The 12484-nt window shown below is 39.0% G+C and overlaps 1 protein-coding gene across 1 annotated transcript in view; it reads left to right on the forward strand.

The window, feature by feature from the left end:
* Positions 1–12484, forward strand: part of LOC141496577 (cadherin-related family member 3-like) — a 96692-nt gene that overhangs the window by 24570 nt on the left and 59638 nt on the right. Inside the window, exons 3-4 of the mRNA XM_074199056.1 lie at positions 2295–2466; positions 6374–6462. Of these exons, the coding sequence (XP_074055157.1) occupies positions 2295–2466; positions 6374–6462 (261 nt within the window). The remainder of the gene's footprint in view (positions 1–2294; positions 2467–6373; positions 6463–12484) is intronic.

The following is a 12484-nucleotide window of genomic DNA, read 5'->3' on the forward strand; positions in this document are numbered from 1 at the left end:
ACTTTGCTCATGGAGTAAATGCTCTCATGATGATCTGGTGCCAGGACATCTTCCACATCTCACATTGACCCTAAAGTTCTTCAAAGAGATCTGGAGAGTGTCCTGGTATCACTTCTTCTGACTACCATGTGAACGTTTGCCTTGTGCAAGTTATGCACAAAATAGATTTTTAGGTAAGAATGCATTTGGCATTTAAACTATAGGGTCAGCCCATTGGAGTTAGGTTCTCTGCAGGAGAGTCTGAATGCTTGGCAATTCTGCTCAAGAAAGAAACTGTGTTTGATACTTTATCATATTAGGTATTCTTTGGAATAGAATATTCTAGTATTCATGGAATAGAGGTAGACAGAAGGGACCCTGTCCAAGAATACAACTAACAGCAGATCTCTAGAAGATCACATTAGTCTAAGTAGGTCAAACATAAAGTCTATAGAGGTTATTGATATAATCCTCCAAGGGCTCAAGGATCCAGCTACCATTAATTATGTGCAGTTCCTCAAATATGGAATGCCCTGTATCCCATTTCCCTGACTTTGTCCTGGTTGGTCCCTACCCCTGGAATGCTTTGCTCTCTCACTTTTTTTTCTTGGTATCCCTGCTTCCTTCAAGACTCAGATCAAGCCCTATCTTCTGTAGGAGGCTTTCCTGTTTTCCCCAGGTGCTAGATTCTTTCTCTTTCTGATTATCTGCCAGATTAATTTCTACTTAACTAGCTATTTAAATAGAAATTCATCTATTAGAATGGAAGCTCATTGAGGCCAGGGACAATCTTTAGTGCTTAGGAGGCACTGCGATTGGCACAAACTAAACACTCAATAAATGTTTATAGAATGACTAGATATCTAGGCAGAGATGGTTCAGGGTCAAACTGTCGAGAAAGTCAACCTATCAAGATTAACTTGTGTCACAACAGTAATGTAATGTGCAGTGAGAAGAGGCAGAGATGAGCCTCAGTTGGGAAGAGTTTGTGTATTTACCTTATACAGACTTAGTGTATGCATAGGAATATGCACTCCACCCTTTGCAATCAGAAATGAGGCTCAGCTCTACCTCCTCTGCCTCCTCCTCACTGCATCTCCCTGTGTCACATTACCAACAGAGGCAACGATAGAGTTCACAAAGTTGATGACGTTTGGCACTCAGTCTGATGATATGCATTTGCCTTCTGCCATGTTCATAGCAAGTGTTGCATGTGGGAAGTTCTGGGCTCAGAGGGGTGGATCACACTCAGAAGGTCAGCAGAGACTTCCAGGAGGAACTTGACCTTGACTGAGTTAAGGATCAAGAGACTGGGATTAGGAGACTGGGATTATTTCACCATCTGGATAGAATTAGAGGAAAGGGATTGGATTCATAGATGGTAAAGATGATTTTCACTGGAATTTTCCATTAGAATAAAAGATATGACATCTGGTTTTCTAGTTCTCTACCAACTGGACAACATTTGAAAGCAGAATTTCACAACTTTTGCCAAACAAATATTCAATCTGGCAACCAGCGAGGCCAGAGTATTACTGCTGTAGAGGGTAGATAAGTAGAACTGAAGTTACTAGGAGGTTATTATTTATAATTCCTGGGGCAAGGAAATTCATTCTCTGGTCAGAGAACTTATGTAAAAGCATTGTTGGTCCATTCAGCTCAATGCCAGAAACATTATTGAGAGCCTAGTGTACAGGTGACTGTAAGTGCTGAGAGGACAGATAAAAAGAATAATTTCAATTCTCCAGAGAGATCCATAACTATAACCATAACCATAAGCTAAATTTGTACTTTGAGGCAAGGGAGAGAATTTACAATGAGGTGAATGGGACTTGAAAGAAGCTGAGGATTCTAAAAAGGATAAATGAGGCTGCTTACTCCCTTGAGTTCCAGGTATGGAGGATGTAGCCTTTGACTAGCCCAGGTATAGGAAGAATCTTCTCAATCCTTTTACGAAGGTGCTGTCTGGTATAACCCCCTCCACCCTTACCCGCTTCTTGAGTGAGAATCAATTCCAAACAAAGGCTCACCTCCATCAAGATGATGTGATTGATGAAGATATTCTTATTTCTTTAAGTTGACTGACTCTGGGCAGCTAGGTGGCACAGTGGATAAAGCACCAGCCCTGGAGTCAGGAGGACCTGGGTTCAAATCCGGCCTCAGACACTTAATAATGACCTAGCTGTGTGGCCATTTAACCCCATTTGCCTTGCCAAAATCTAAAAAAAAAATAAATAAAAATAAATTGACTAACTTTCCTGATGAACCTTCTGTAGAGAAAATCTCACACCTTGAATTCGATCTCTTTTGATTAGTTAATAATGGCCAAAGAACCCAAGCTGGACTTTGAAATGGTGGCTTTCTATACTCTGGTCATCTATGCCCAGGACAGTGGAGGCAATTTGGCATCTCAGACCATGTTAATCCAGATTATAGACGTCAATGAACCCCCGACTTTCATTGGATCACTTGCTCAAGTTGACCAAGGTATGGAGAGTGATTATTTTTAAAAATGCGTCTGAATGATTCTGATTGTGCAGAAGTATGCACCCTCATCAAGCACTGATCCCAAGTCAGATACTAGCATGTTTCTGTTTTTGATATTATCGATGCTTTTTGCTCTCTTTTGTTTATTTGGATGTCACATTCTCTGTGCATGTGACCATTGATAACTAGACAACTGAAGATTCCTAGGTATTTAGATTTCTTAGAGTGCAATTTGTATATATTAGCTATTCTTGTCTTTCTTCCTTGTGATCAAAGAGATACCTACCTAGTGAGCCAGCCCCTAATATTGTCCCTACTGAGACAATAACTAACCACCAATTCAATATGGTAGGTGGCAGAATTTCAGAGTTGGAAGAGACTCCACTGGTAATCTAGTCCATACCATGCTTGAAAACTCATTGCAGGGGTGGCTAGGTGGCGCAGTGGATAAAGCACTGGCCCTGGAGTCAGGAGGACCTGGGTTCAAATCCGATCTCAGATACCTAATAACTACCTAGCTGTGTGGCCTTGGGCAAGCCACTTAACCCCATTGCCTTGCAAAACCTAAAAAAACAAACCAAACCAAAAAGGAAAAAACCCCAACAAAAAAAAAACTCATTGCAGTATGTTTGCTAAGTGGTGATCTAGCCTGGGCAAGTTTTTCTTTTATAGAAATTTTTCCTTATAGAAATCGTGTCCTTTCCCTTTTTAAATTTCATTTCTGCTCTGAGTTCTGCCCGCCAGAGACAAGTAACATAAGATAATCAATTTTATATATGATAACCCTTCAAATATCTGAAAATAGATGTTCTAGTCTCCTTGTACCTTCTTTTCTCCAAGCTAACCATCCTCAGTTTCTTCAGATGAGGTCCATCCTCATCTCCTCGAATGTCTTCCAACTTATCTATGGTGACGCCCGGATTAATAGCTAGTATTTCTATAGCCCCTGTAGGTTTGAAAAGCATATTGCAAATCTGATCTCGGTTCATCCTCAGGTGCTATTTTTCTTTTCATTTTACAGGGAGGAAACTGAGGCAGACAGAATTTACATGACTTGTCCAGTGTCAAAGCTAGCAAGTGCCCAATGCTGGATGATTTGAAGTCAGATCTTTCTGACTGACTCTTGGTCCCATAGCCTATCCTTTCTTTCAGAAGTAAATATTATGCTTTAGACATAGTCTTAGGAGAGGATAGAAGGACTACATTTCCCTATTTTTGGATGTTCTATCTCCAAACACCACCTAAGATTATCTAGTCACATTTTCCAATTGCTAAAGAAATAAGCCTGGGAGTAGCTCCATGTTTAAGTGGAACTTTCTCAATATTTTCAAGTGGTAAAGTTGATTTTCTTATACCTGAACATGCATATGAGCTTTTATTTATATTGAATATCTTTGCAGAACACTTTCCTCCGTTTGTACTAACACTGTGAAGTGTTTCCAGTTGAGAATGTGAATTGCTCAGGGTCATTCAGTCAAGGCAGACTTTGAACTTCACTTCCTTAACTCCAGGTCTAGTCTTCTTTCCTCTGTGCTAACTGGACAGCTAGCTGGAGTTAAAAAGATTCAAATGTGATCTCAGACACTAACTGTAACTTCTGTCTGTCTCAGTTTCCTCATCTGTAAAATGATGATAATGATAGCTGCACCTATCTCTCAAGGTTTTGTAGATATTTAATGTGATAATATTGGTAAAGTGTTTTGTCAACATTAAACCACTATAAATATTCTATTATTATTATTATCATTATTCCCTAATGTCAGACTCATTGAATGATTTATCAAGTCCTTCCTTCCTCATACTGTGTTAGGCCATACAACTATCATTATTCCTATTTTGCAGGTGGATATTGTTACTTGCCCGAGTGCTGCAGGATCTTGTAGTCGGTAGATCTGAATTTAAATCTTAGCTTTGCCACTTATGCCCCATGTGACTGGGCAAATAATTGCCTTTCTCTTGTCCTCAATTTCTTCAATTGTAAAAAAGAAGAGGTTGGGCCAGATTGCTTTGATAACATTGATAACATTGAGAGAGAAGTTTAAATTGAAGTATATGATTAGAGGGCAGATTACAAAGGATTTAGAAGAGAGTCAGAAAGTGGAGATGTCTAATATAGGGGTTTTATCAATTTTGCATGCATTGTCAAATAATTTTTTTTTGCAAGGCAATGGAGTTAAGTGACTTGCCCAAGGTCACAGAACTAAGTAATTATTAACTGTCTGAAGTTGGATTTGAACTCAGGCCCTCCTGACTCCAGGGCTAGTGCTCTATCTACTGTGCCACCTAGCTACCCCCCTAAATAATTCATTCTTTTTTTTTTTTTTGCAAGGTAATGGGTGTTAAGTGGCTTGCCTTGCAGGACTTACAGTAGGTAATTATTAAGTGTCTGAGGCTGGATTTGAACTCAGGTACTCCTGATTCCAGGGCTAGTGCTCTATCTACTGTACCACCTAGCCACCCCCAAAATAATTCATTCTTAAAAAAAGAGACATAGGATCATTGAGAAGTTCGAATCAAGCAAGGGGTTTTTAAGGATGAGAGAAACTTTCCATAATTAATTTAGCAGACATTTATTGAATACTCCCTTACTATGTAAAGTTCATTGTTAAGTCCTGAAGAAGATACAAAAGTGTATTACATGAGTTTTTATCCTTCTGGTCCTTGCAACTGTCAGGGGAGATAAAGACTAAATACATTGTCAAAGTAATAATAGCTGACATTCATATAAAGGTTTTAAGACTGGCAAAGCACTTGGTACATATTATCTTATTAGATCTTTATAAAAAACTTATAAGGCAGATACTTCAGGTCCTCATTTTATTTTTTTCACTTAATAGTATTTTATTTTTTTCAATTACATGTAATGATAGGATTTTCAATTACATGTAATAACACAATCACATGTAATGACACTCATTTTTGGAAGATTTTGATTTCTAATTTTTTTTCCTTTCCTTTCCTTCTCCTTCTCCAAGACAGCAAATAATCAGATGTAGGTTATTTATGGTAATGTCCCCATTTTACACATGAGAGAACTGAGGTTTAAAGAGGTGAAGTGATTTGCCTAGGGTTCCACAGATTGAGATTCAAACTCTATGTACAACCCATTTACCAGAACTGCTTTTCTAAAGATACAGAAAGCATTCATTACACACTTCATGTATGGTAGACTAAATGCTAGTCTGTACCCCACCCCCCTTCCCAAGAAGCGTAGGTTCCAAGGGAGAAGATAGCACATAAAGAGGTACTGACCACTGAGGCTGAGAGGCAAGGAGAAAGCAGGAAAATCTTGTAAGTAAATAAGAGACAGCTAACAAGCCAACTGAGCTCCCAGTGGACCTTACTGCCATTCTAAAGGAATAAATTGTGTTAAATCCTTAAGAGAAATACAAAAAACTGGAAGAATTCAGAAAAAGCTCTATCTCCTCTTATTAGAGAATAATATCTTAAATTTTTATGCAGTTAATGAAGCAATTTTACATGCATTATCTTATTTGATTTGCACACAATGCAGCAAGACAGGAAAGTTTTATATATATATATATATATATATATATATATATAATTATTCCTTTTTAATAGATAAGAGAAGCATCTAAGTGTCACAGTTGGTTCTTTTTTTTTATTTTTGCAAGGCAATGGGTTTAAGTGACTTGTCCAAGGTCATACAGCTAAGTAAGTATTAAATGTCTCAACTTGGATTTGAACTCAGGTCCTCCTGACTCTAGCTATTCCCTCTTTTCTCTTAATCCAATGGTCTTTCATTAGATATCACACTAACTGCCTATTTAATGGCAACAATACCTTTAACATTACCTAAAACCCACTTGGATCTCATTCTATTTTTTAAACTTAGACTAGTTTGGGACAATAGACTCACCCTTGAATATTTTACCTCTTTTGGCAGTTACAGAGATTTATATTCCAGAAGACATTGCTGTGGGCACAATTCTCTACAGAGTGAAAGCCAAGGACCCTGAGAATGCTGCCTTAAAGGTAATTTATGTTGTTTGGACTAAGAGCCATGGGGCCTGGTTGTTCCCATTTGAGGCTATATTCACATACAAAGTGAAGTTGAAAATCCAGTGCAATCATTCTGACCCATTTAATTACAGAGCTTCGTTGAGCCTTGAGCTCTTGGAGATTGTCTGAGCTCTGTTACATTTCATTCTCCATATAACCAACAGCTCCAAATGATGGCAATGCTCCTTTTTGCAACTAGCCCTTTTTATTTTGCTCTTCATCACCGAGACTGCACATAAACATGTTTGTTTTCTGATAGAACTAATTACTTCTGAAATGCATGGGGATCTTAACTATCGATTTTGTAATGGACCGGATATCTACATTTTCTCCTCCATCACTTCAATCCCTGCACCATAATTTAAGACTATTAGCATTTTAGCTAAACATTGAACTGTAGAACTGTGTATTCATGTAGTGGATGATGTTAGATTGATATGATACCCTCCCTATTTTTCCCAGTTCCTGAGACTTGGAATCTCTGAGCCCATCTTTGACTTTCACCTCTTTTTCATCTACCATATCCAGGTTTTGGTGACTTTTCTATATTATATGTCTCCTAGAAATTACCTGTTGCTAAAACCATGATCCTCAATTAACTTCCTGGCTTCCTAGCTTGTGTCCTTGCCTCTTGAATCTCCGTCTTCTAATCCAATCTTCATACCACTACTGGCTTACTTTACCTCATGCCCAGGTCTGAAGGCATGACTCTACTACTCAAAAGCCTTTAATGGCTCACTATTTCCTGCTGAATAATTCTACATTTCTTCATCTAGCATTCAAGATTCACCACCCTCTAGGGTCAACCAACCATTTAGTCTTATTTTGCATTGCTTCTCTTTGCATACTCTACTCTAGAGGTGGCAAATAATTACCCCACAATTTTCCCAAGTGCTGCCCAACCAGATTAAAATGTAATGGGAAAATATGAAACATAATAAAACAGATAATATTTATGTGGGCTTCTAAGTCAATCTGCAATCTGAAGGATCCTTATATATGTTTAAGTTGCTCCCATTTCTAGTTGGATTGGACATCACTATTCTTGACTCCAGAAAACTGGATTCTTTACTGTTTCAAGACAGTCTCCTTCCCTTTCTTTCCTCTCTATTTTCCCTTATGATATTCCCAGTATCTGAAATGTCCCATTGCTCCTTTCCTCTTGATTTTTCTCTTTTAAATATTACTCATTCTTCAAAACTAAAATCAAAAGTCACTTGTTTTCTGAAGAGAACCCCGATCCTGCCAGATGGATGAAGGAGAATTTTCACTCTACATGGAGAATAAATACATAATGTATTAATGTACACATTTACATTTACACAAATGCATATATGTATGGTATGTATATCTAGAATGTTCTATTTTACATTTTAGTTTACTCTATTATAAGTTCCTAGAAGGCAGAGGCAATGTTTCCATTATCTTTCAATCATTAGTAGTGACCAGTCCATTGAGATAGGGATTGGATTTGTGATGTAATTTCATTGATATAGGAAACCCCAGGTAGCCAGTCAATGAACATTTATTAAATGTCTACTTTGCTATCATTTGAGGTTTCCTTGGCAAAGATACTGGAAATGGTTTTCCATTTCTTCTCCAGCTCATTTTACAGATGAAGAAACTGAGGCAAATAGGATGAAGTGAAAGTAAATATCTGAGACCAGATTTGAACTCTTGAAGTTGAATCTTTCTGATTCCAGGCCTTATATACTCTATCTCTTGTGCCATCTAACTGCCTCTTGTTAGTATTTAGCCTGGACTGGTTTTTGAATATGAGGAATAAAAACAGAAATTGTTCAAGTAGTCATATTATTACCAAAGCTAATATTAAAGCACTGGAATTCATTGCTTCCCAGTAGTTATTCTGCAGATATATGTCTATATGCTGAGGATCCATGTTTCTTCCAGAGATAGCCAATGACATCAGAAGCCTCATCAATGCTGTGATTTTTTTTTTTTAAGAGCATTGAATAAACTCCAGTAATTACATGAAGAAACAGCAGTGTTTTGTCAGGCTCCCACACAGTCTTCTCTCCCTCCTTCCAATAATTCAACACCCTATCTAGGAGAGAATTGGAAAGGTCACAGCTTCCTTTGCAACATATCATTAAGTCGCCTAATCATGCATCTTGCACCAAATCAACATGTACGAGATAATAGTTTTGAACTCACCACCAGGCAGAATCAGATGTCACATTTCAACTGCTCTCCTAGTGTTCTTGCTTGAGAATTATCTACTCTCTTGTCCTTTTTTCAAGGGGAAACTACATCATAGCCAAATAGCTAATATAGCATGCAATCACAATGGCTTGCTAGCCAATTAATGGTCCCAACTATTCTCAATGAGGGCCATCCTATGTTTTCTCATACTGACTCAGTGCTGTTGGTCCAATCCCCTACAAAAGTGGGTTGGTTTATGGACCCATAAATGGGAAAATTCACCCATCAAAATGTTCCTTAAAATTTTCACTAAATGAGGGATGACTTCAGTGATGACGAGAGCTATATGGAAACCTGTATTTAATCACCCTTCAATACATCTAACCTAATTTTGTGACTCAGAAACTTAGTATGGTTTCTTAGTAATGGCTTTCTTCCCTTTAGGCCTTCATTTAGTTTCTCTAATTAGCCAGTTCCATTTTCAACCAGTAACTTAGTCATGAGGGGCAATGGGGTATATAGTTTTAAAAGCCCTTGGAATTAGGAGTAGAGAGTAACTAGTTATATATAATTAGTGAAAAATCTAACAGTTTTGGTACCCGGGGCAAACAGCCATCATAATCAGTTTTTAAACTGTTCTATTATAGGAGGAACTCCAGGCCATAAGGTTAATGGTGTGAGGGTCCCTGGAGGAGGAGAGGGGAGAATAACTGCTAGCTAACTGACACAGATAGGAAAATATAGGACCCATGCAAAATAAATACAAATTAATTTCAAGATAGCACTTAGGTCTGTGGTTAGAAGGACCTCAGAGGTCTTTTTGTCTAAGTATTAGAGACAGTTGACTTGACCTTGAAGGGAGCTAGGGATGCTGAGAGGTCATAGGTGAGGTGACAACTTCTGCTACACTGAACCCCACATCTAGAGCTAGAAGGGGCCCCAGAGACTGGCTAATTCACTTCCCTCATTTCACTGGTGATTTGCCCAGTTCACAAAGGTGGTGGCATTTGAAATACTTCAGCTGAGTCTTGAGGGAGGTTTGGAATGCTCAGAGATAGATATCTGCAACCTGGACAAAGAATCAGAGACAGGAGAAGTTGTTTCACATATGGAAGAAAACAATTTGGAATATAGAGGTAGGAGGGAGAGAATGGAGAAATAAGTGTCGAAAAAATAATTTGGATTCAGACAGTGAAGGTCTTTAAATGCCAAACAGAGAAGTTGGTGATTCTCCAGAGAGAGGGACATCATCAGACCTGAAGAGACAAGGTCAATTAACAAACACTTAAGTATCTACTTATTAAACTAGTTTGAGGATCCTGGCCCAAACTCAAACCTTGGCCTCAAGGAACTCATCTTTTAACTCAAAAGATAATGAGATAAAAGTGCTACCCTCTCTCCTTCCCCCCTTCAATCTCAGGGGTCTAACCCATCCTGCTCCATCTCAATCTTGGGAAGAGAGAATTAGGCCCTAAAGTTAGCTCAGTTCCTACTTAGCCTTGGGCCCTCTAAATTAAGGCCAAAGTCCAAATTCTTAGCTGGACCCCAGATCCTGGCTCCCCAGGCTATTGCTGCTGGTCTGGCTGCAGACCCCGGGCTGGAATCCTGTGTCTCTGGGAGCCTCATTTCTGGTTCAGATGAGAGTCTGTACCCAAAAGAAGAAGTAAAAAGGCCAACACTCAGTTCCATTTCTCAGAGGGCCATATGGCTTTAGAGGGGTGAAGGCCTCATGACCCTTCCCTTTACAGCCCAGGTTCTCACAAGAGCCTTCCTTCCTTCCTTCCTTCCTTCCTTCCTTCCTTCCTTCCTTCCTTCCTTCCTTCCTTCCTTCCTTCCTTTCCCTTCCTTCCTTTCCCTTCCTTCCTTCCTTCCTTCCTTCCTTCCTTCCTTCCTTCCTTCCTTCCTTCCTTCCTTCCTTCCTTCCTTCCTTCCTTCCTTTCCCTTCCTTCCTTTCCCTTCCTTCCTTCCTTCCTTCCTTCCTTCCTTCCTTCCTTCCTTTCCCTTCCTTCCTTTCCCTTCCTTCCTTTCCCTTCCTTCCTTCCTTCCTTTCCCTTCCTTCCTTCCCTTCCTTCCTTCCTTCCTTCCTTCCTTCCTTCCTTCCTTTCCCTTCCTTTCCCTTCCTTTCCCTTCCTTTCCCTTCCTTTCCCTTCCTTCCTTCCTTCCTTCCTTCCTTCCTTCCCTTCCTTTCCCTTCCTTCCCTTCCTTCCTTCCTTCCTTCCTTCCTTCCTTCCTTCCTTCCTTCCTTCCTTCCTTCCTTCCTTCCTTCCTTCCTTCCTTCCTTCTTTCTTTCTTTCTTTCTTTCTTTCTTTCTTTCTTTCTTTCTTTCTTTCTTTTCTTTCTTTTGTTTCTCCCCCCCCCCATCTATCTGACTCTCTCTCTCTCTCTCTCTCCCTCCCCCTCCCTCCCTTCCTTCTTCAAATCTTCTTGTACAGGATGACCAATATGTACATGTTTTACATGACGGCACATGCAAAACTTATATTGAATTGAATTGTTTACGGTCGCAGGGAGGAAGGGACAGAAAACTCAAAACTTTAACGAATGTTGAAAAAATTGCTTAGACATGTAATTGGAGAAAATAAGATATTATGTATGACTACATATTGTTATAAATACTACAATAAATAATTATAAATATTAAAATTATAAACACACAATATATGTAGATATGTGTGTATATGAATGTGAATATGTGTTAACATACAAAAGAAATGATCAGTGAAGAAGTCACCCCCTTACCTCAGCAAGCATGCAACAAAAGCTTGCCTTCTAATGGGGAGATAAAATTCAAACAGAAGAATCTTAGAAATATGTGAGGTAGATGGAAGATGATCCCAGGAGGAAGATAAGAGGAAGAGACTAGCAAGGCTGCGACAATGCCTCCCATAGAAGGCTGACTTTGAGGTAGGTTGTTATTTACTGCTCAGACTGGAACTCATCCTATAAATGTCCCCCTCCACCATCCTCACCACAAACATCACAATCATTGGGTAAATAGTTGTATACACTTTTTTGAGGTGATTGTAAGGAAAGGGTTATGGGAATTGTAAAGTATTGTGTTAATATGAACAGTTCTTAACATTAGACTTTCAGTATTTAAAAATTGAGCAAATGACAGGACAGGAGTTCATTCCTTTAAAATTTATGTATTTTTTTGTTTGTTTGTTGTGTATGCTCCATTCACCACTATGGATAGCAAACCCTCCATCAAGTAGAAATTGGTTCTTCATAAGATTCTGTGGTCAAACTAATTGTTCCAGGATAGCCAACATTTTGGCAGTGAGTCTCTCCTCACCCAGCTTTGAACAAGTATCTTACTAAGATCATATAAGAAGCCTTTTCAGCTTCATAGGACTTACTGGTCAGAGCTTGTCCTTTAGTTGTTGTTCAGCTGTATCTGCTATCATGACCCCTCTTGGTGCTTTTTTCTTGGAAAAGATACTGGAGTGGTTTGCCATTTCCTTCTCTAGCTCATTTTACAGATGAGAGAAACTGAGGCCAACAGGGTTAAGTGACTTGCCCAGGGTCACATAGCTGGTAAATGCCTGAAGCCAGATTTGAACTCAGAAAGAATGAGTCTTTCTGTTTCCCTTCCTAGGGATCTATCCATTGTACCACCTAACTGCCCACCTAGTTGCCTTTCAGGGTAATCCCCAAAAGTTCACTTCCATGACAAGACGAAAAGGACTATGGTGAATGAATGAATAAAGCATTTATTAAATGGAAAGCACTGTACAAAGTTTTGGAAATTTAGAAAGTTAAGATAGTTCCCACTTTTAAGGAGTTCATATTCCAATGAAGGAAACAGCGTGGACTAAAGACTTCCAGTAGC

The sequence above is a fragment of the Macrotis lagotis genome, chromosome 8 (genome assembly GCF_037893015.1).
Source record: "Macrotis lagotis isolate mMagLag1 chromosome 8, bilby.v1.9.chrom.fasta, whole genome shotgun sequence".
Taxonomy (NCBI): domain Eukaryota; kingdom Metazoa; phylum Chordata; class Mammalia; order Peramelemorphia; family Peramelidae; genus Macrotis; species Macrotis lagotis.